The sequence below is a fragment of the Schistocerca nitens genome, chromosome 5 (genome assembly GCF_023898315.1).
Source record: "Schistocerca nitens isolate TAMUIC-IGC-003100 chromosome 5, iqSchNite1.1, whole genome shotgun sequence".
NCBI lineage: Eukaryota > Metazoa > Arthropoda > Insecta > Orthoptera > Acrididae > Schistocerca > Schistocerca nitens.
In genome coordinates, this window is record NC_064618.1 from 676,862,671 (window position 1) to 676,887,897 (window position 25,227).

The window sequence follows — 25,227 nt, forward strand, 5'->3', positions numbered from 1 at the left end:
GGCACCTTTTCCTTTACCTGAATTTCTTGAACTGCCTGCTCATCAACATACACTGGACAATCGTGAGAGGAGGCGGCATGGCCACCATTGCAGTTGATACAGGGAGAAGGAGGTGGACAATTACCCTCGTGCACACCCCTACCATAGGTTACACATTTGACTGGGTGTCAACAAGACATTCTAGTGTAGTTGAAACGATGACACTGGTAGCAATGCATTGGGTTCAGAATGTATGGCCGGACGGTAGTAAGTTCATAGCCTGCTTTGAGCTTGGAAGGAAGCACCAAAGGTGAGAAAGAGAGTGTTGGTGGGCACTAAGGAGGAATCTACCTTTTTCATTACATGATGGGGGGCAATGACACCCTGATCAGAGAGGTAAGATTGTATTTCAGTCTCAGTTAGATCGTCAAGAAGCCTGGTGCAAATTACACCATGAGAAGAATTCAAAGTTCTATGGGCCTCGACACAAACAAGGTAACCATGGAGAAGCGAGGCAGCAAGTAGCAGTTGTGCTTGAGAATCAGAAGTGGTCTCCAACAGCAAAGTGCCATTCTGTAAATGAGAGCAGGATTTCACAGGGCCAGCAATTGCATCTACACCTTTGTGAATAATAAATGGATCTACTGTGGTGAAGGACTGACCGTATTCAGCACGTGAGACCACGATGAACTGTGGTGCAGTGGGAAGGGTCTTTGAATCATTAGCCTCTTTGTGTTTACGTTTTGAAGACATTGAGTGTGAAGATGACTGACTCACCGTGAGGAAATCCCCCACGATTGCCAGCTTCTCTGATGGCATGCTCCTTCCAACTACAGGTCTCCTTCACAAGGGGGAGCATCTGCCTTAGGTGATTGTTCACACCTCAGGTCACACCTCCCGAACACCTGACAGAGGGACCAACTGGAAATTTTAGAAGGTTACAGCAGAGGCAATCACCCCTCCCTAGGCCTGGCCTGTACCAGGGGGTATGTGTGAATCCTACCTGTCGACCCAGGGCTAGGAATTATGCATTACCCTGTCACCTGTTACACATCAGACACATGGGCCGGCCACATCAGGAGCGCACAGGGAGGAAGAAGAAAAAGAGGATCCCAAAACGCTGAAGCGGAGGAACGAGAGGAGAAGGGGAACAAAGAAAGGAAAAGGTAGCGAAAAACAAAGGTGAAACTGTTCCCTCATCAGTGACAGAATGCAGAACATTCCCAATAATACCCTAGATATGTTCCCCCCAAGGGAGGGTAAAAAGAATAGCAAGAGGATAGACATGCAGCACAGAAGGGAAAAATTGCTGCCTAGGCTGGGGCCCCTTGGTAGTCAAAGAGTGGCGAGCCCCCTGGGGAGGACACAGCAGTAGAACAGAGGTAGTTCGGCAGCTTCTGCATAGACACACTCAACCGGACTAGTGTAAAAGGTGCCAGTGGCAAAACGGATGCCACGATGGTGGATAGTATTGAGATGGCATAAGAGGGACAGGCGGGCAAATGCATAAACGAAATACCCATAGTCTAGATTCGAATGGACAAGAGACCGGAGGGTGGATCGATTGCATCCCAGGAAATGCCATTGAGGACATGTAGGACACTGAGGGACTACATACAGCGGGTTGCCAGGTAAGGTACGTGGAAGGACCAAGAATGTTCCTTATCAAGTATGAGCCCCAGGACTTTCGTAGTTTCAATGAACGGAAAAACAACAGGCCCAAGATGTAAGTACAGTGGAGGAAATTAATTGCACTGCCAGAAATTCATAAAAATGGTTTTATCAATGGCGAAATGAAATCCATTGTCGATGCTCTACAAGTGAAGACTATCAAGATGCCGCTCAATGAAAAGTCCATGGAGAACTGCAATAGATGGCAAAATAGTCAACAAAATGGGAGATACCCAGCAGGAGACATGCAATTATAGGGTTAATGGTGAAAGCAAAGAGGTCAACACTCAAGACGGAACCATGAGGCACACTGTTTTCCTGGATAAAGGTGTCCGATGAGGCAGACCCCACGCGTACCCTGAAAAGTCAGTCTTTTAAAAATTCCTGAAGGAAACGGAGCAGGCAGCCATGGAAGCCCCAACTGTAGAGAGTATGAAGGATACTAGCCCTCCAGCAGGTGTCGTTGGCTTTCTCCAAATTGAAAAACGTGGCCACAGTCTGGGATTTCTGCACAAAACCATTCATGACATGGGTGGATAACGTGATGAGATAGTCAACTGCAGAACAGTATGCTCGAAATCCACACTGTGCAGCAGTTAGTAAATGGTGAGACTCAAGCCACCATACCAGCTGGGCGTGAATCATATGTTCCATCACCTTGCAAACACAGCTAGTGAGAGAAATAGGATGGTCGCTAGAAGGAAGGTATTTGTCCTTACCGGGCTTAGGTATGGGTACAGTGGCTTCACGCCAATGTCTGGGAAATGTGCCCTCTACCCAGATGCGGTTGTACATATTAAATAGGAAGTGCTTGCCTGCAAGAGAAAGGTGCTACAACATCTGAATGTGAACAGCATCTAGCCCTGGGATGGAGGATCGGGATGAAGTGAGAGCATGATCTAGTTCCCTCATAGTAAAGGTGGTATTGTAGCACTCATGATTCTGAGAAGAGAAGGGCATCACCTGAGACTCCTCTACTTGCTTCCTATGCAGGAAGACAAGATTATAGTGGGAGGATATCGAAATCTCTGCAAAATGGTGGCCCAAAGTGTTGGAGATAGCAACAGGGTCCACAATGACATCATCTGATACCGTCAGACTAGAAATTGGGGGATGGATCTTGGTCACAGAGAGCCGTCGCACATTGGCCCACATGACGGAAGAGAGAGTGGAACTGTTAAAAGAACTAGTAAATGAAGTCCCGCTAGCTCTTTTCTATTCCGAAGAATGCAACAATACTGTGCACACATTTGCTTATAATGAATGCAGTTTGCCAAGGATGATGTTTAAAAAGGCGGAGAGCATGTCTCCACATGTGAATTGCATTGCGGCACACCTCAGTCTACCAAGGGACTGAGACAATGTGGTAAGGAGGAAGTGTAAGGAACGGAACATTCTGCAGTGGTGAGGAGAATGTTTGTAAGATATTCCACTGAACATCACAACTGGGGAATCTTGTCCATCAAAGGTCACCAGGGAGGAGTAAAGCCTCCTGTAGACATTAATAAGCTGCCATTTGGGTGTGTACGTAGGTGGGGTAGGAGTCAGCAAATGGATAAAACAGGAGAAATGGTCGCTCGAGTATGTGTCAGAGAGAATGGACCACTTGAAACAATGGGCAAGCTGATCAGTGCAGAAGGATAGGTCAAAATGCGAATAGGTGTGCAAGGAGTCTGAAAGGAATGTGGGTGCTCCTGTGTTAAGGCAGAAGAGGTTAATTGATTAAGAAGTCAGCCAAGAGGGCACCTTGTGGGCAGATTCTGGGAGAACTCCAAAGGGGATGGTGTGCACTGAAGTCACCGAGCAGCAGAATGGGCTGAGGTAGCTGCCCACTAAGGTGGTGAGGTAGCTGCCTAGTAAGCTGGAGGAAGTGTGCCCTGTTTGCATCGAATGATGGCAGGATTTAAACAGTACAAAGGGAAAAGGTCAAGCGTGGTAGAAAAAGACGAACTGCAACAGCTTGGAGAGGGTATTCAGGGAGATGGATTGACTATGAACGTCATCCTGTATGAGCATCGTGACTCTCCAATAATATGGAATGCCAACTTTGGGGTGGGGGGTTGGGGGGTGGGGGTGGGGGGGGGGGGTTGGGGGGAAGGTCAAAATGGACTGGTAAGGAATGCGAAAGGTCAAAGAGGTCACGAGTATGCAATTTTCTTTCTTGAAGTCATGGAACAAGTGGACGCTGCGAATTTAAAAGCACCTGTAAATCCTCTTTGCTGGATCAAAGGCCATGAGTGTTCCATTGGATGGAGAGTCATGATGAGGGAAAATGAAGATGTGTCACCTTGGCAGCTGCCGAGTGCCAGCCTGCGAAGACTCACTTCAACAGTGCATTGAGGCACGAGTATCCTGCTCTACGAGGCCCACAGAAGCATCGGCTTTCTCCTGCTGTCACCCTGTAGAGTTCAGCACAGAAAAATGGTCGGTGGTGCACACCAGCGACACGGAAGCCTGATGGGCGAGGGTGTCGCCATATCACATGGTGACACGGTTTGAGCCAGCAAAGGAGAAGACTGTTTGCCTTTGTTTGACTTCCTCAGCCTTTCTGGTTAACAGAGGAAGACTCAGGTGTTGGTTGGCTGTAGAGACGTTGGAAGTCTCCACAGGAATAATACTTCTGTCCTGTCCGGCCTGCCGGTTGTGTAGCTGGTGGCTGCCCCATGAGGCAAGAGTTTGATGGCTTGTTGCACACCTGAACGAGGAGCTGGCAATGCTTCCATGCCACTGGGCAATTTCACAACCTCGGAGCTGAATCTGAGGTCACATGTCTGCTTGGCCATGTCCTTCAGGGAGCGAGATGTAGCAAGAACAGTACTGTAAGTGCTAGTTGGTAGAACACAGAGTTTGTAACTAGCCAATAAGTTGTGAGCAACCGGGTAAGGTACTTTTCCCTTTACCCGGATCTCCTGGACAGGCCGCTCATCAAGATACATGGGACAATCTCGAGAGGAGGCAGCACGGTTGTCACTGCAGTTGATACAGTGAGGAGATGGAGGCGGAAATCGCCCTCATGCACGCATCCCTACCACAGGTTAGACATTTGGCCAGATGTTTACAAGACATTCGAGTGTGGTTGAAATGGTGACACTGGTAGCAGCGCATCGTGTTCAGAATGTAGGGTCGTACTATGATAACTTCATAGCCTGCTCTGATCTTGGACTGAAGCACCACTCTATCAAAGATGAGAGAAAGAGCGCTTGTGGGCACTCGGGAGGAATCTACCTTTGTCATCACCTTATGGATGGCAATGACACCCTGATCAGAGAGATATATTTGTATTTCAGCCTTGGTCGGATCATTGAGCAGCTTAGTCTATGAAACATCCCGGGAATAATTCAGAGTGCTATGGGCCTTGACACGAACAGGATAGCAGTGGAGAAGTGAAACGGCAAGCAGTTGTTGTGCTTGAGAATCAGAGGTAGTCTCCAAAAGGTAAGTGCCATTGCACTAACAAGAACAGGATTTCACAGGGCCGGCAATTGAATGAGAAGCTTTCTGAATTATAAACGGATTTACCGTTGCAAAGGACTGACCATCTTCAATACATGAAACCATGAGGAACTGTGGTGCAGTTGGGAGGGCCTTTGAATCTGAAGTTTCATTCTGGTTATGTTTGGTAGATGTGGAATGCAAAGATGGGATGACTGGCTCATTGTGAGAAAATCGCCCATGATTGCCAGTATCTCTACGGCGCACTACTTCCAACTGGGGGCCCCCTTCACTGGGGGCACACCTACCTTAAGTGACTGTCCACACCTCTGGTCACACCTTCTTAATACCTGACAGAGGGACCAATTTGGGAAGATAGCAGCTCAGGCAGTCACCCCTCCTTGGGTCTGGCCTGTACCATATAGTACGTGCCAACCCTACCTGTTGACCCGGGACTGGGAATTCTGCATTACCCAGTCATTTGTTATGCATCAGATGCATGGTCCAGCCTTCAGGAGCACACAGAGAGGAAGAAGAAAAAAGAGGAGCCTCAAACACTAAAGCGGAGGATGGATAGGAGAAGGTGAACAAGAAAGGAAAAAGGAATGAAAACAGTGGTGAGACTGTTCTTATTTCAGCTACGAACAATGCAGAACATTCCCGAAAGCACCGCAGACATGTACCCCAAGGGAAGGGAAAAAGAACAGCAAGATGACCGACATGCACAGAAGGGAAATGCAGAGAAGGGAAATATGCTGTGGAGGCTGGGGCCCTGTGGTAGCCAAGCAGGAACCCACCAAAGATAGGCGAGCCCCCTGGTGGAGGGAGGGCTGGACAGAATTTGTGCATGTAATCGATGCTTACTTGATAACGCCTATTTCTGACAACTGGTGCTGTTAAAAGGGTACAGGTGCAGCTGTGGGCAACCCATCCCCATGTCTTCAGGGTCATATGATGGCCCAAAACCCAAATAAAAGCCTGTAGTTTCTTAATAGGTGAGATCAGCTTGCAGGAGTATAGATTGAGAGTAAACCCTGTAATGAGGTGTACTAGCAATGAGATTAGCGTTACACTTGACATCAAAGTTTGTATTATGTACTAGCCGAAATGAAGGAATATTTTTGTCTTTGCAGTAAAATAATGCATGGTGTATGAAGAAAGCATAACACAGAAAGCTAATGAGCACAGGCAAATACAGTATTTCTTGCTAAAAGAAGTTTAGTAGGACCAAATATAGGTCTTCATTTTATAAAGAAATTTCCAATATATCTTTGGAGCACTGCATTGTAGTGACTGGGGGCATATGGGAAAGAAAGGAATCCAAGCATTTGAGACATTGTGCTACAGTCAGACATTGCAAATTTAGTGGACTGATAAGAAATCAAGAAGTGAGGAAGATAGGGTTAGAACTGGCGTTACGTGTCCTTGGGTATCGCCACCCACCTGGCCTTAATTTATGTTAATTTCTTTGGTCTCAACATTTCTTTTCAGTAACTATTCCTTTCTTCATTACCATTTAGTTTTCTAAATCTCTTATTTTAAGAATTGCCTATCCCCTCCTCCTCCCCATCTCTACCGCATATGATGCGCTTTGCCTTCTGCTCTTATTAACTTGTGCACAATGTTCTGTTAGTGATCTCTGTCTTGTGTGTTATCCTATTTTCCGCTTTCAAACTCTCAGGATTTTTAATCTTGTCCAGTGCGGTCCTCAACAGTCAGTTTCTCCTTCTTATCCCATCTGGTAAGTCTCCCCTGATCTGGTTGACATTTCCAAATGCTCCCCATTTGCCAAACCTTACCAGTCCTTTTCCTTCACTCCTCTTTCTGCCCTTTCAAACCTTTAATCAGAGGAAGGAGTCACTGGCTCCAAAAGCTTGCATATGTTCTCCTGCCACCGCTTGGTGAGTAGTTTTTTATTTATCCAATTACTTGATTTTGCTGGAGAGACACAGAACATCATTGTACCAATTCTACAGTAATCAGTGTGTGCTCTTCAGGGGACTTCTTTTAAGGGGGTAATTAATATTTTGTATGGTAGGCTTAGTTATTACTGCAAGCAATTATGCTAATGGGAAAAGAAATTGGAGTTAAGACGATGATGACTACAAGTAACCATCAAAGGTTTCCAGGTAATACACAATACTTGAAAAAAAAAAAAAAACTACATTATTATGTCAAATGTTTAATACCTTCCTGAAGATGTGTGTCCATTTTGTTGTAGAAGCAAAACTTTTGTTCAGAGCTGGAGTTTGCAACTAAGCATTGCTCGTCTTCAGTTTCAACCATGGCCAGAACAACAAAGTTCCACCCATGATGTACGTAGGTGTCGAACCAATACTCCAATACCCTAAATCAGATAAAAATAAATAAAAACCATGTTAACATAATAGAAACTGATTCTAAATTCAAGCAAACATATGTTCAGTGCATGAAAATGCTTGTTAAATACAATTATTGTGTGTTAATGCTGCGCAGATGCTAGGCAAAACAACTCTCAAAGAAACATTGTTCTTAATAAGAATACAAGGAACCTTTTCTTCAGGGAGAGTAGACTGCAAATCTTTCAAACTGGAGGTATTTGCATACTATATACTATACTTCACTATCTTTGTTCTTTTTGAGACTGCTGTATTCCCTGTGCATTTGACATGTATGCTTCTACAGTACTGAAGTTAAATTGTTAACATTAACAGCGTGTATCTCTGGCTTTACATGCAAAATTTTCCTAGCAGTAATACTTTACCTATTGATGCAATTATAGGTCCAACAGCTCTGGCTAATGCTCCTAATGATCTGAAGATGCCCATAACAGTCCCTTTCTGGTCATGAGACCCATATTTTGAGGCCAGTGTCATCATGCAAGGGACAACCATTGCTGTGGCTGAAATTAATAGGAACGTGTAAACCAAACAGAAATGAAATGATTGATAGCTTAAAGTACTAGGTACATCAGCAGGGTGTATACGTAGACAAGGAAAAAAAATTCCTGGATTTCCCGGTTAAAAATACACTTTCTCCCAGGTGAAAATTCACTTTTTCTGTGTTAAGTTATTCCTCAGCACTGTAAAACTCATTAATCCTTTGAATGTTTATGGTTTTATATACCGGCATAGAATTTCCCAGCACTTTAGAAAACGACCTTTTTATGTGCAGCAACATGTACGCTACATATTTTTGTATTACGAAGGTATAAATTTGAATTCTGCCAAACAATGCATATCACTTTCCAAAGCATTGAAATCGAGATTATGATGCACTTTTGTAGACCAGTCATAGCTCATGTCACGTGATCTCGCCAGCTGACAGCATCGGTCACGTGATATAGTCAGCCAATAGCAAGATCACTCTTAAGTAGCGCGAACACACAAATAAGAAAAGTTAGTGGTTTAAATTTATATACATAGCACTCACATACAATATTGGTCTCTAAGATTAATAAGCTGGAAGAGAAGTTAAGCTTCCACATATAATGTTGATCTTTATTGCGCGTGATACACTTTAAGATACATCACACAAATGTGCCAGTAAAATTTTTAGTTGCGACGTAAACGTTTGATCTTCTGGGCTCGAAATTCTTCTAAATGGTCGTCCTCAAAGAGTTGATTTTTAAATCAGAGTCAAACACTTTGTGATTTAAGAAATTCATCGTGCATTCTCGCACATAGTTCATATTGCGTAAAAGGAAATTAGCTTTGAATGTAACACTTTTGAAACCACCATTTGCAATATTTTCCCGCAACCTGTTAGAAATAGGTTCGTTTCAGCAGTTGCAAGAGAGCACCAGATAACACACGTTACCGTGCTTGCACAGCCATGATGACGCAGAAAGCCCATATATATATATGTTCATATGTGTAAAACATTAAAAGATCTTACATTATGTCATAAAAGAAACAAGACCTCAGAGGATACTTCAAGAGAATCGGAATTTCGTGAACCATACTAAAATGCATAATTCGGCTTAAAATGCACACTCGAGTGTTTGGGTGAGGTTGCATCTGAAGGCCACTTCTATACTCTTTCTTGAATAGCTGAAACTGCAGCCATTAGTGAAACGGTATCCCAGTATGACATAAAGCTACTTTAAAATTCCTAAAGAAAATGTCTTGTCCATTTTGTTCTTCAGGACCAATAGCTGGCATGCAGAGCGCGAGATAACAGTGAAAAACCACGCGCACTGGGCACATGCTATAGCTTAGGTGGTTTCTGTACGCTAATTTGTGGCAGGTACCTGACTCCATGGATCACAAGTATCCTGTCTCATTGTTACTCATTGTTGTTTGAAATGAACTTTATGTAATCAGTATTATGAAGTTTAGCTAGTGCTACAGATGCTCAGCCTGAAGCTACTCCAGCTCAAATCATGTTACAAAAATAAACAAATATACACGAAGACTTCCTTTTCTCATTGCAACTACAAAAGATTTAAATGAAGCCATTACTTCTGTTAACTGCTAAATAGCAAAATAACTTGAGTGACCCCACTGGCCGAGTATTTGATATTCATCAGAGTTCAAGCTTCCATTATTCAAATGCATCAAGTAACTGAAGGAAGAGATTTATTAAGGCCGGATTACATTAAAACCTGGACAGAGAGAAAGTTGATCATGATGGGACAACATTTCAAAATTACAAGAGCTGTTCCACTCGAAAACAGCACGGGGCAAATGACTGTCTATAAGCCTCCATATTAGTCCTAATTTCTCATATCTTATCTATGTGGTTCTAATGTGCAATGCATATTGGTTGCAGTAGAATGATTTGGCAGTCAGCTTCAAATGCCAGCACTCTAAATTTTCTCAATAGTGTTCTTCCTTCCCTCCAACAATTCCCATTTCAGTTCCTGAAGCATCCCCGTAACACTTCATTTGTTGTTTGAACCTACTGGTAACAAATTTAGCAGAAGTGCTTCAGTGACCTCCTTCAATCTGACCCGGTACAGATCCCAAACATTTGAGTAGTATTCAAGAATAGGTCACACCAGCAGCCTAGATGTGGTCTCCTTTACAGATGAACTACACTTTCCTAAAATTCAATAAACTGCAATTGATCACTCGCCTTCCTATCAAAGTCCTCACATACTTGTTCGATTTCATATTGCTTTGCAATGTTACGTCCAGATATTTAAACCATATGACTGTGTCAAGCAGTACACTACTAACACTGTGTCCAAATATTACAGGTTTGTTTTTCTACTCATCTGCATTAACTTTCATTTCCCCACATTTTAAACTAGCTGCTATTCATCACACCAACTAGAAATTTTGTCCAAGTCATCTTGTATCTTCCAATAGTCACTCAACTCCAACATCTTACCATAAACCACATCATCATCATCATCATCATCATCATCATCATCATCATCATCAAACAACTGCATACTGCTGTCCACCCTTTCCGCCACATGATTTATATATATAAAGAGAACAGCAGCAGTCCTATCTCACATTTCTGGCACACTTCTGACAATACCCTTGTCTCTGACAAACAGTTGCCTCCGAGGGCAACATACTGGGTTTTATTATTTCTTACTTCAGAAGTCTTCGAGACAATTCCATATCTGTGAACTTATTCTCTATGCTCATGCCTCTGTTAACAGCCTGCAATAGGTCACCATGTCAAATGCTTTCTGGAAATCTAAAAATATAGAATCTGCCTGCTGGGCTTCATCCATAGTTCACAGTGTATAATGTGAAAAAAGCGCACAGTGAGTTTCGCATCAGCAGTGCTTTCTAAAACCATGCTGATTCATGGACATAAGCTTCTCGGTCTCAAGAAAATTTATTATATTCAAACTGAGAACATGATCAAAGATTCTGCAGCAGAATGAAGTTAGGGATACTGGTCTGTAATTTTGTGGGTCTGTTCTGTTGACTTTCTTATACATGAGAGTCACCACCTGCACTTTTTTCCAGTCACTTCGGACTTTGTGCTGGGTGAGTGGTTTGCAATAAATACAAGCTAGGTAAGTGGCCAGTGCCATTGAGTATTCTTTGTAAAACCGAACTGAAGTTTCATCTGGACCTGGTGACTTATTGGCTTTCAAATCTTTCAGTTGTTTATTTATGCCAAGGGTGCTTGGTTACTGTGTCGTCCATAAAGGAATCTGTCCAATGTGTGTGTGTGTGTGTGTACACGATTTCCTGCATGAAATTTAAAACTCTTGCTTTCATTTTGCTACGTTCAGCTGAAACACCAGACTTGTCAACAAGGGACTGAATGGAAGCCTTAGACCTGCTCAGTGATTTTCCATAGGACCAGAATTTTATCGGGTTCTCTGCCACATCTTTTGCTAAGGAATGACAATGGTAGTTTCTGTATGTTCCACACATATATCTTTTCACAGATGCACAAATCTCTACTAACTTTTGCTTGTGTTCATTTGAGCATTCTCTTTTGAACCAAGAAGGTAACAGCCTCTGCTTCCTCAGCATCTTTTGAATTTCATTATTAAACCATGGTGGGTCTTTTCCATCATTTGTCCACTTTCTAGGTGTATAACTCTCCTGACCACGATTTACAATCTGCTTTAACTTTACCTATAATCCCCCTACATCCATTTTATTGGAACTAAGTGATATCAATTACTCTGAGATTCTAACAACTGCTTATCTGCTCTATCTACCAGAAACACTCTCCTAGCCTCATTGATTGATTTATTAACTTTCATAACCATAGTTACTATAATGACATCATGATCACTAATCCCCATTTCTGTACTAGCATTGTCAGTAAGATCTGGCCTAATCGTGGCTGCAAGGTCTAAGATATTTCAGTTGTGTGTGGGCTGCTGAGCTACCTGCTTAAGACAGTTGTGAGAATTTTTTTCATTTTGGAAAGGAAGATAGAAGATAAAATAGTGAGAAGATATTTACAATCACATATATTACAACTTAATTTTTGCAGCAGAGTAAATAACACAGAATCAAGTAATTTATTGAAGACAGATAAGCTTTGTGTAGTTGTGGCATTCATAGTGTGAAAAGGGGTAATAAGTGGTACAGAAGCTATGAAGGTTTAAGTCAATAATCAGTGAAGGATTGAAATAGTTATTGAACGAAATAATGTGATTATACAGAAATAATTTGTCAATAAGAAACAGCTGCTCAGAAATGCGTTATAAACTAAAGAACAAATCTGTTTGTTGATTGGCGACTCCATAGTGTCCTGTGCACTATGACCAGATAATGGGTATACTTGGAAGGATAGACAGCATTGGTCGTATATTTTTGTTTATTATGGCAAAATCGATTTTTGGTCACTTAGTGACCATCTTCAGTGCTGTAATATATAACTTAAATTAGTAAGCACTGGTGTCAATAAGCTTATGGTGATCACATAGAGTCTGGTAATCACTGAGCTAGCCAAGTATCCCAGACAGTATGCCAAGGCCACAAAAAGTGATCCAGCCCCACACTGATAGAGACGCACAGTTACTGCGTAACATTCACAAGAGATTTGGGGATGGAATGGGCACCTGGCAGCCTGTATACCAGGTGGTTATAATTAAACTTTCAATATTTAACATGTTGTAGCACGCAAACTAATTACCATGAGAGTGTCAAACTTGGTAGTATTAATGTCAAGGACATCAGGAAGAGAAATAATGCAGAATCATTTCAACTGAAACACTTTTAATGTGCTACTACGGTACATTGTACCATTACATACCAGTACTGCTACAAAGGGCACTCAATGACACCCAACAGAGTCCATAAGAGTCTGAAAGCACAGGATTGCATTCTGCATAGCAGACGAAGCACGTCCATAGTTATGCTGGCTACCTCTCTTGATAAGCTGTGCTTCAGATCAGCAAATGTGTTTTCCCCTAGTGAACCTTTCAGGTAAGCTTATTGACACCAGTGCTTACTAATTTAAGTTATATATTACAGCACTGAAGATGGTCACTAAGTGACCAAAAATCGATTTTGCCATAATAAACAAAAATATATGACCAATGCTGTCTATCCTTCCAAGTATACCCAAAAATCTGTTTGTTGTAGGCCTTAAACTGAAATCAAATCAAGTTATAGAAGAGGCTATTAAAAAAAACCACTGAACCGAAGAAGACTAACACAGTTAAGTGGTTTCTGAGGCGTGATAAATTATAGAAGATAGTGACACTATTTAAGATTAGTTCAAGTAAAAGAAAAGAATGAGATACCAACCACCCCTCAGTCTCATCTTTGCAGATGTGTCTTATTCACTGTCCACATCTGGCTTTTCTCATATCTTATTCGCAACTACTTAGATAGTAGGAAGGGGTGTTGTGGCTGTATTGGCTGTGTCAACTTACTGAGAACCTATGGATTCAGTACACGTAGTAGAGATTAGGTGCACAACAAAATGTGCACAAACTACCACACAGGATGGAGCAGATCAGCAGTGGGCATGCACAATAGACATGTGCTGTGAAGATGTGCAACCTACTAGCAAATTATATCATTGCTACTGATGCACTAATGAGACAGCAAGCACACACATCTAGTGGGAACAAAGCAACTCATTTGGTGTTTTATAATTTGTGTTATCAAGCTAGCAGGTCAATTTGATAATAAAGGATTGTATTTCAAAATGGAGAGCAATAATTTGGCATTTAAAATCTTACTGAAAAAATACTGTTAGTATGTGCACTAACTTTGGCTGTGTGTGTGCTAATAGTAAATCAACTGGTATGCTTATGCAGACTACAGAGAGGCTACGGACAACATTAAATGGAATTCGTTTCTAAAGAGCCAAATGGAGAAAAGAGAATCTCTGGGAGAATCAATATGTTGTAACAGAAGTTTGATTATTGATTAAACAAATTACAGAAAATATATGGTAGAGTGCAGGAAGTAGAAAACTTTGTGTCTATAAGTGATGAGAGGTTACACAAATGTGAGGGGGGGGGGGGGGGAAACCAACTATTATTATTAACTGATTAGACCGAGTTAGGAATGAATTGGGGAATCACTGGATGAGTTGAGTAAAATTGAATGATTAGCGAAGAGTTTTTTTTTTTTGTGGTTTTCGGGCGCACAACTTCAATGGTCATTAGCGCCCTGACTACTCTAAGAATGCACCGCGAGGCACAAGTTGACAACAACAACTAAAAGGGAAAACACAATAAAAGACAGACTGACAGGCATAGGATTAAAAAACATCATCAAATGTCCTTAGCGAGGTTTGTCAAATTGATAAAACAAAGAACACGAGCAGCTGCTCGTGGGTCATCCGCTAAAATGGCATCTAAAGTAGTACGCAGGTTAAGATCGAGGCGCAGTGTTTTAAGATCGGGACAGGACATTAAAATGTGACGAACTGTCAGCAAGTGCCCACATGGGCAGAACGGCGCCGCGCAGCCGTCAGCAGATGGCGATGGCTGAACCAGCAGTGTCCAATTCTTAACCTTGCTAAAACGACCTCCTCCCGCCGAGAAGGGCGTGAGGAGGACGTCCAAGCCACGGGAAGAGGTTTTAAGGCCCGAAGCTTGTTGTCGGTAAGTGCAGCCCAATCGGCATGCCACAGCGACACAACGCGCCGACAAATGACCCTGCTAAAATCGGACGAAGGGACACAACAAGAAGCTGTCCGAGGCTGGAGGACCGCAGCCTTGGCCGCGGCATCTGCAGCTTCGTTCCCAGGGATACCGACATGGCCAGGAACCCACATAAAGCTAACCGGCGTACCGACGTCCACCAGCTGCTGAAGAGAGCGTTGGATCCGGTGTACGAAAGGGTGAACCGGGTACGGATCACTGAGGCTCTGGATGGCGCTCAGGGAATCTGAGCAGATGACATAAGCAGAATGTCGGTGGCGGCAGATGTACAGAACAGCCTGGTAGAGGGCAAAGAGCTCAGCTGTGAAGACCGAACAATGGCCATGGAGCCGGTATTGGAAACTTTGCGCCCCGACAATAAAGGAACACCCGACCCCATCATTGGTCTTAGAGCCATCTGTATAAATGAAAGTCATGTTGTTGAACTTCGAACGAAGTTCCAAAAAACGGGAGTGGTAGACCGAACCGGGGGTGACCTCTTTTGGGAGCGAGCTGAGGTCGAGGTGAACGCGGACCTGAGCCTGGAGCCAAGGTGGCGTGCGGCTCTCGCCCACTCGAAAGGTTGCAGGGAGTGAAAAATGAAGGTGTTGAAGGAGGCGACGAAAGCGAACTCCAGGGGGTAGCAAGGCAGAGACATACAACCCGTATTGAAGGTCAAGAGAGTCGTCAAAAAAGGAACGATAAGAAGGATGGTCGGGCATTGACAGTAGCCGACAGGCATACCGACAAAGCAGTATATCGCGCCGGTAGGTGAGTGGCAATTCGCCAGCGTCAGCATGAAGACTCTCTACGGGACTGGTATAAAATGCTCCGATCGCAAGTCGTAAACCCCGATGTTGTATGGAGTTGAGGCGGCGTAAGATGGATGGCCGTGCAGAGGAGTATACGAAGCTCCCATAATCCAGCTTGGAGCGGACGATCGACCGATATAGACGAAGTAGGACGGTTCGATCCGCTCCCCACGACATACCACTGAGAACACGGAGGACATTTAAAGAACGGGTACAACGGGCGGCCAAATATGACACATGTGGAGACCAGCTAAGTTTCCTGTCAAAGGTAAGGCCTAAAAATTTGATTGTCTCCACGAGTGGGAGAGCAACGGGACCGAGTCGTAAGGACGGTGGGAGAAACTCTTTGTAGCGCCAGAAGTTAATACAGACCGTCTTCTCAGCAGAAAAACGGAAGCCATTGGCGACACTCCAGGAGTAAAGACGGTCAAGAGAACGCTGAAGACAGCGCTCCAAGACACGTGGACACTGCGCGCTGCAATAGATGGTAAAATCGTCCACGAAAAGGGAGCCTGATACATCAGCTGGGAGGCAATCCATTATTGGATTGATCGCAATGGCGAAGAGAGCGACGCTCAAAACTGAGCCCTGTGGCACCCCATTCTCCTGGCGAAAGGAGTCGGACAGGACAGAACCCAAAGGAACGAATAAAAAGAGGGAGGCGACCGCGAAAGCCCCACGTATGCATGGTGCGGAGAATGCCCGCCCTCCAACAGGTGTCGTAAGCCTTCTCCAAATCAAAGAACACAGCCGCGGTCGGGCGCTTCCGTAAGAAGTTATTCATGATGAAGGTCGACAAGGTAACCAGATGGTCGACAGCAGAGCGGCGCCTTCGAAATCCACATTGTACATTGGTAAGTAGGCGTCGAGACTCGAGCAGCCAAACCAATCGAGAGTTAACCATTCGCTCCATCACTTTACAGACACAGCTGGTAAGCGAGATAGGTCGATAACTGGAAGGCAAGTGCTTGTCCTTCCCCGGCTTAGGAATCGGGACAACAATAGACTCGCGCCAGCATGCGGGAACATGTCCCTCAATCCAGATGCGATTGTATGTACGAAGAAGAAAACCTTTACCCGCAGTTGAAAGGTTCTTCAGCATCTGAATATGAATAGAATCAGGCCCTGGAGCGGAGGACCGTGATCGGCCAAGTGCGGTTTCGAGTTCCCGCATGGTGAATGGGGCATTATAACTTTCACAATTCGAGGAGCGGAAGTCACGTGGCCTAGCCTCCTCGGCCTGTTTGCGGGGGAGGAAGGCAGGGTGGTAATGAGCGGAGCTCGAAACCTCGGCGAAAAAGCGGCCGAAGGCATTGGAGACAGCCTCAGGGGCCACAAGGACTTCATTTGCGACCTTCAAGCCAGAAATTGGGGAGTGGACCTTAGTGCCAGATAGCCGGCGCAGGCTACCCCAGACAACAGAAGAAGGAGTAGAACTGTTGAAGGTGCTGGTGAAAGCAGCCCAGCTGGCTTTCTTGCTTTCTTTAACAATACGACGACACTGAGCACGTAATCGTTTATAATTAATACAATTCGCCACTGTAGGGTGGCGTTGAAAGGTGCGTAAAGCACGTCGACGAGCACGTATAGCGTCCCTACATGCTGCGGTCCACCAGGGGACCGGTACGCGACGTGGAGAAGAGGTAGGGTGAGGGATGGAATATTCAGCAGCAGCGAGAATGACTTCCGTGAGGTGTGCGACCTGACGATCGCAGCTTGTGAAGGTTTGATCCTGAAAGGTCGCCCTGGAAGAGAAGAGCCCCCAGTCTGCCTTGGAGATGGTCCAACGAGAGGAGCACGGAGAGGGAGTATGCTGCAGGAGATGGATAATACACGGGAAGTGGTCGCTCGAATATGTATCAGCAAGGGCATACCACTCAAACCGGCGTGCAAGTTGGGGAGTACATATAGAGAGGTCTAAATGGGAATAGGTATGAGATGTGTCCGAAAGAAAAGTAGGGGCGCCAGTATTGAGGCAGACAAGATTGAGCTGGTTGAAAAGGTCTGCTAACAAGGAGCCCCTCGGGCAGGATGCTGGAGAGCCCCAAAGAGGATGGTGGGCATTGAAGTCTCCAGTTAACAAAAATGGTGCAGGTAGCTGAGCAACAAGTTGCGTCATGTCTGCCCTGGTAAAGGCAGATGACGATGGAGCGTAAACGGTACAAAAGGAAAACGTAAAAGTGGGGAGAGTAATGCGGATGGCAACTGCCTGCAGGCCGGTGTGCAACGTGATGGGATCGTAGTAAATATCATCCCGGACCAGCAACATAACCCCTCCATGAGCTGGGATACCTACCACAGGGGGTAGGTCAAAACGCACAGAGGTGTAGTGTGCCAAGGCAATTTGATCGCATGGGCGTAGCTTCGTTTCCTGGAGGGCTACGACGAGCGGACGATGCGAGCGGAGCAGCAACTTCAAGTCCTCTCGGTTGGAGCGAACGCTGCGAATATTCCAGTTAATAAGTGCCATCGGAAGAAAAGGAAGATGAGAGAAGGGGTCACCTCGAAGGCCGCTGAGGGCCTGGCTTCGAGCGAGCACTGCCGCCGCTATCAGTAGGCGGACAGTCATCGTCCATTGGTTCTATAGGTTCATCGGCCATCTTGGGAAGATGGCCGGGAGGGGGAGCTTCCTCCGCCGGTGAACGGCCAGATGTTCGGCTACCAGCGGTGCGGCCAGGCGAAAGGGACGACGGCCTGGGGCGGCAACCGCTGGGTGGCGCAGGAGAAGAAATGCGCCGTGGCGGAGAAGGAGAACTGTGCTTCCTATTAGCCTTCTTGGATGGTCGTTTGGTGGAAGTACCGGACGAAGGCTGGGAGGTCGAGGTACGTAGGAAGTCTGCACGGGACGGTTCCTTCTTGAAGGCCCGTGCATCTGACTTCTGGCTCTTCGTCTTACCAGAAGCTGATGAAGGGGCTGGTGTCTGTGGGGTGATGGGACGAAGAGGAGACGTCTACCGCGCGATCTTAGCACTGGCCGAACGGACGACCGTGGTGCTGAAGGTCAGATCGCATGTCTGGGTTGCTACCTCCCGGGTAGTCCGAGGAGAGGCGAGGACAGTGCTGAATTTCCCCGCTGGGAGCAGCGTGGGCTTCCTACTAGCCAATAGCTTGCGAGCAGCCGAGGTGGACACTTTCTCTTTGACTCGAATTTCCTGGATACAGCGTTCTTCCTTATAGACAGGACAGTCGCGGGAGGATGTGGCATGGTCACCCTGACAGTTCACACAACGAGGAGACGGAGGTGGACAGTCACCCTCATGGGCATCCCTGCCACAAGTGACACATTTAGCCGCATTGGAACAAGACTGTCGAGTGTGATTGAAACGCTGACACTGGTAGCAGCGCGTAGGTGTCGGGACATAGGGGCGAACAGAAATAACCTCGTAGCCCGCCTTGATGCGCGATGGCAGCTTAACACTATCGAAGGTTAAGAAAAGTGTCCGGGTCGGTACAAGGTCATTGTTGACCTTTTTCATGACCCGATGGACAGCCGTCACGCCCTGCTCAGCGAGGAAAGATTGAAGCTCCTCGTCAGTCAATCCGTCGAGAGAGCTACTATAGGCTACACCATGAGACGAATTCAAAGTGCGGTGGGCCTCCACCCGGACAGGGAACGTGTACAAGAGTGTGGCCCGAAGCAGTTTTTGTGCCTGAAAGGCACTCTCAGTTTCTAGTAATAAGGTACCGTTACGCAACCTGGTACAAGATTTGACAGATCCGGCTATGGCATCTACGCCCTTCTGGATAACGAAAGGGTTGACAGAGGAAAAATCCTTTCCGTCCTCAGATCGAGAAACTACGAGGAACTGTGGGGCAGGCGGTAGTATTTTTGTCACTGTTGGCTGGTCACGTTTCCGTTTGTGGGTCGAAGTCGAAAGCGATGGAGTAGAATCCATTGCGGAGGAATCCCCCATGATTGCCAGCGTCTCCGATGGCGCGCTCCTTCCTTGTGGGGACCCTCTCAGAGGGCACTCCCGCCTTAGGTGAATGTTTACACCTCAGGTCACACCTCCCGAGAAACAGACGGAGGGACCAATCGGCATGGTCAGAAGGTATCAGCTCAGGCAATCACCCCTCCCCGGGCCTGGCCTTTACCAGGGGGTACGCGCGTGCCTTACATGTCTACCCAGGGCGGGGACTTACGCGTTACCCCGTCACCGGCTACGCGTGCGAACGCGTGGGTCGGCCTTCAGACACGCACAGGGAGGAAGGAAGAAGAGGAAAAAGAAGAGAGAGGGAGAAAGAGGACAGACTGTCTCAAACGCCGAGGCGGAGACCAGAGAAGGCAAGGAGAAGAAGGCAATGAGAAAGCAAGGAGAAGGAGGCAAGGAGAAGGCAAGGAGAAGAAGGCAATGAGAAGGCAAGGAGAAGTCAAGGGAAAAAGTAAGGAAGACAGTGAAGTGGAGAAGAGCAAAGAAAGGAACCAACAAAAGGAAGGAAGAAACGAGAAGGAAAAACCAAAAAGACCACGATTATAGGTCGTGAAACCGTCCGTCTCCGGACGCAGGCGCTAACTACCCCCGTGAGGGGGATGGACTCCTTTTAGTCGCCTCTTACGACAGGCAGGAATACCTCCGGCCTATTCTAATCCCCGGACCCGCAGGGGGGTTAGCGAAGAGTAGTAGCAAGGACTTTATGAACACATGTGAGGAAACTGGATTCAGTATTAGGTTTGAATGATTTAGGAAAAGTAATTATGGTGAAGGAAAGTGAAATGTTGCAGTTACAAGATGTATTCGTGGATGACGAAAAAAAATTCCGGGATTTCCTGGTTAAAAATACACCTTCTCCTGGATGAAAATACATTTTTTCCGTGTTATACTTTTCCTCGAAACTGTAAAACTTATCAATCCTTCAAATGGTTGTGGTTTTATACACCGGTGTAGAATTTCCCGGCACTTTAGAAAACAAAACTCCGGGGGAAAAAACACATTTTAGAAAGATGTCTGATGTGCAGCAACACATACACTGCATATTTTCGTATTACGAAAGTATAAATTCGAATTCCACCAAATATTGCAAACTACTTTCGGAAGGATTGAAATCGAGATTGCGATGCGCTTTTGTAAGCCAGTTGTAGCTCATATCAAGCGATCTCGCCAGCCGATGACAGCGGATATTCAGATCACAGGACACGTGATGTAGTCAGCCAATAGCAACATCATTGTAAAGTAGCAAGAACACACAAACAGGAAGAGGTAATGGTTTACATTAATATACATATATACATAGTGTTGCTACACAACCTTTTAAGTCACTAAGATTAATAAGCTGCAAGAGAAGCTAAGATTTAACACACAATGATCATTTTTACACGTGTTACACTTTAAAGATACATCATAAAAATGTGCCAGTAAATTTTTTTAACGACGTCATAAATGTCTGATCTTCTGGGCTCAAAAATATTCTAAACGGTTGCCCTCAAAGATTTGATGTTTGAATGAGAGCCAAATGCTCTGTGGTTTAAGAAATTCATCAGACGTTCGCGCGCACAGAGTTCATCTTGCGTAAAAGGAAATTTACTTTGAAAGTAATGCTTTCCAAACAATCATTCGCAATATTTTCCTGTGACCTGTTAGAAATTGAATCGTTTCAGCAGTTGCCACGTATGTTCGTACGTGTAAAACATTAAAAGATCTTACATTATGTCATAAAAGAAACAAGACATTAGAGGACACTCCAAGAGCATGGGAATTTTGTGAACTATACTAAAATGCATCATTTGGCTTAAAGCGCACATTTGTATGTCCAGATTAAGACGTAAATTTTCTTGGAGTACCTGTACAGTATTATCTCATGTTTGGTTCTTTATTAAGGCATAATGCCAAACATGCTAGAAGATGAAAACGTGAACTTTAAATGCAGTGAACAGTTGAAACTAGCCAATAATGTGGAATTAAACACTTCGTTTCAAATAAATTGACTGCCTCAGCAGAAAAGATTAGTAAAAGTCAATTTTTTTTAACCAACCGACAAAAATAACTTCATTGTTCTGCAAGGCGAATGTCACAAAGGTGGAAACAAAATAAAATCTGAAACTAATTACATATTTTAGCATTCCATACTTATGTGAATGTATTTTAACTCACTTGATAGCTCCCGGTCACAGAAATCCATTTTGTTTTCATTTGAAGTGAGAGCAATAAGCGAAGAGGAAACAGCAAAATCACTTAATGTAAACATGGGTCACGCAGAGACTACCACCTCCCACTAGAACTGAGACTGCTCTGTAAATCAGGTCCAGATCTAGGATATTTCCGAACTGGGGCAATATTAGATAGTGGCGCTCCCCCCTCCCTGGAGCATTTGAGGTAGGACGCCAAAAATTTAAAAATCAAGTTTTCAAAAATATCTTCATTTTGTAGCACACATATTTCTGAACAGTCTGATACATAAAACATATATATTTGAGGGAACGTAAGACATGTTATTTGGTCTTAAGTGTGGCAAAGTGCAGTGCCACACCTCTCCACACAGCACTCTTCCATCGCACGTCTCTTATTTCGATTTGTGGAATTCAAACATGTAATATTTTGTGATGGAATGGGTGCCATCAAGCTATATTCACGCCAGTGAAAATTAAAATTTCCTGTGGTGCCTCTCCTGCTCCCAGTCGGCCGGTTTGACATCCTACTCCTCTTTAAAAAAATCTCTGAATTAATACTGGTTGGGATTATTTGTAACCGGCAGAACAAGAACTCTTCAGAAAATTTGCAGTCTTTACTGCCTATTAGCTAATAACTTGCTGATTTGTGTGACATAAAATTAAATATAGGATACATAAAATGAGGAAAAACAAGAGAAAAGCAAGACAGTACACTTTTCTCCAGTCATTAAGTCCTAGCTTCTTTTCTCTCTAATCTTGCCACAGCTTTATATGGCGTATTTTCCTTTCTTGGAAAGAATCTACTACCTCATCAAAGTTCGTCAACATTTTGATACATGAAAAAACGAAATGTCATTGTCTAATACTGGGTGGCACTCCGGGAAGAGGCCGACGACTGTTTGCACCACAGGTGATTGATGAAATCGCAGTTGCTATGGCAGACAAGGCTGCATGCAATTCCCAATTGTCGAGCAGTGCAAGTGCTGTGTCATCACAGTTGAACGTAGTCCATTGTATGAAAGGTGCTTCGAACCATTCTCAAATGGTACCCTTACAAGATCCATATCGTACAGCAGCTTGCATAACAGGGCGCACGGTGACGTGTTGAATTTGCTCTCCACTTTCTAACAAGGGCTGAAGTTGACTATGACTGGCTCTGGCCCATCCTGTGGACAGACAAAGCTCATTTTTCTCTGACAGGTGAGGTAAACAAACAGAATTGCGGACTGGGGGATCTACACCTCCAGCCACTGTGCATGAAGTTCCACTGTATGGTGAACACGTCACCATATGATACGGCTTCTCGGCTACCTGAATGACAAGGTTCACTAGGGGAAAACACATTTGCTGATCTGAAGCACAGCTTATCAAGAGAGGTAGCCAGCATAACTATGGACGTGCTTCGTCTGCTATGCAGAATGCAATCCTGTGCTTTCAGACTCTTATGGACTCTGTTGGGTGTCATTGAGTGCCCTTTGTAGCAGTACTGGTATGTAATGGTACAATGTACCGTAGTAGCACATTAAAAGTGTTTCAGTTGAAATGATTCTGCATTATTTCTCTTCCTGATGTCCTTGACATTAATACTACCAAGTTTGACACTCTCATGGTAATTAGTTTGCGTGCTACAACATGTTAAATATGGAAAGTTTAATTATAACCACCTGGTATACAGGCTGCCAGGTGCCCATTCCGTCCCCAAATCTCTTGTGAATGTTACGCAGTAACTGTGCGTCTCTATCAGTGTGGGGCTGGATCACTTTTTGTGACCTTGGCATACTGTCTGGGATACTTGGCTAGCTCAGTGATTACCAGGATACTCATTTCATAAGCAGCATTGCTGCGACAACTGTATTCTAAGAGAATAATGTTTCCAGGACAACCAATCAGCAACAGTGTAGGGATGATTTGAAGAACAGAACAAAATTGGTCATTTGGCCGATTGAAAATGTATAGGTAGGAGTGGAATAGATGGTGAAGAAACTGGCCTCACCTCGTGCTGGGAACCAGACATGACATTTTAAACTCATCCGTTGCTGGTTGGAGGAGATGGCATAAAATGAACTGCTATCCACCTTGAAACCTCATTGAGGGCCAAAATATCTTAATGAGAACTGTAATCTCTACAGTTTGTAAATTTCGTATTCTTTATAGGTGTAAAATGTTAAAGCACATACAAGAAAGAGTTACAACAGTCAGTAATGCCCTACTCTTTTGAAAAACCTACTGAGCTACTTAACATCACACTGGTTTCATCACTAATGACACATTTATTCCCACTGTTCCACCTTTGACTCTACCTCATCAAATTTATTCCCAGGAACTAGATAATGCAATTTTTCTCAGATCAAATTTTTGCTGCATCCTTTCACATTCTTTAGAAGACATTACCATATATTTTTGTTTAACTCAGCATTTGCTTGAGATTTGTATATGTAGTATACCTCCTTACTCTTAAATTAGTCATCTTAATCTATCTGCAGGAATCACAATAATTCCTGGTGCTGCTACATAGTTTCCCTCCTTGGTTGAAGGACTAGAATGGAGTGCACTCAGCCTTGTGATGGCAGCTGAAAAGCCACTTGAATGAGGAATATTGGCTCAAAGGTTTGGAGAGCTGGCAATGGGTGGGAGAGCAGTATATTGACACGATTCAGCCTCTTCTTCCTCTATCAGTATTACAACTGATTTAATGTAGCACATTATCCCTTTCTATCCTGTAGCAACCTCTTCACCTCAAAGTAGTACTTGCACCCAACATCCTCAAATATTCTTTGGATATATTACAGTCTCTGTCTTCTGCTACAGTTTGTACCCTCTGTGGCTCTCTATGAGACCATGAAGGTTATTCCTTGGTGACTTGAACAGATGTCCTATCTTCCTATCAGTGTTCTCCATACATTCCATTCCTTTTAGGTTCTGTGGAGAACCACCTCATTCTTTACCTTATCAGTGAACCTAATTTTCAGTATCCTTCTGTAGTGGCACATCTCAGATGCATCAGTTCTATTCGGTTCCAGTTTTCCCTCAGTCCATGATTAACTATCACACAATGCTGTGTTCAAAATTTACAAAAGGTGTTCAAAAAGTTTTGCAGAGTTGTGTCTAGTTTCATTTTTTATTTATTTATTTATTTATTTTTTGCAGGAGGAGAATTAAATTTTTTGTGAACATACTTACAACATTTCCTGGCAAATTTCAAGTCTGTGTGCTTTCATTTCAGGAGTCAGCATCTGGGGTATCCATTGTGCACAGATCTTTTGAAAGCCAAGCAAATCAATAATGTGACCCACGCGTTCTTGTGAAATGCTGATTGTGCTTGCACTTTCTCTCTGAGTGATACAACGATCATCCTGAATCAATCTGTCAAAATTTTGCTTGTGAAACTTGGTGGTTGCTGTCACAGGATATCCAACCCTTTTTTGTCACGCAGGTCAGATGTTCCCGCCTCAACATCTTTAAACTTCTTCACCCAATGATGCGCAGTACTCACATCAACACTATTACCATAAACTGCTTTCATTCTCTGATGAATGTCCTTTGGGGTTGACACATTTTGCTGACAAGAATTCAATGACTGCACCTTGCTTAAATCACATTGACTGACCATCTGCACAAGGTTCCATACTTTACACTGTAACAACACAACCACTGAATACTAAGGCTCCCCGCTACCTGGACCTGTAGATAACAGGCTACGGAACAAG

The 25,227-nt window shown here is 44.3% G+C and overlaps 1 protein-coding gene across 2 annotated transcripts in view; it reads right to left on the reverse strand.

Moving 5' to 3' along the window:
- Nucleotides 1-25,227, reverse strand: part of LOC126259463 (major facilitator superfamily domain-containing protein 10) — a 171,227-nt gene that overhangs the window by 19,822 nt on the left and 126,178 nt on the right. For both annotated transcript variants that reach the window (XM_049956292.1, XM_049956291.1), the window contains exons 9-10: nucleotides 7,826-7,963; nucleotides 7,272-7,429 (exon numbers count right to left, since the gene is read on the reverse strand). In XM_049956292.1, the coding sequence (XP_049812249.1) occupies nucleotides 7,338-7,429; nucleotides 7,826-7,963 (230 nt within the window). In that variant the 3' untranslated portion in view covers nucleotides 7,272-7,337. The remainder of the gene's footprint in view (nucleotides 1-7,271; nucleotides 7,430-7,825; nucleotides 7,964-25,227) is intronic.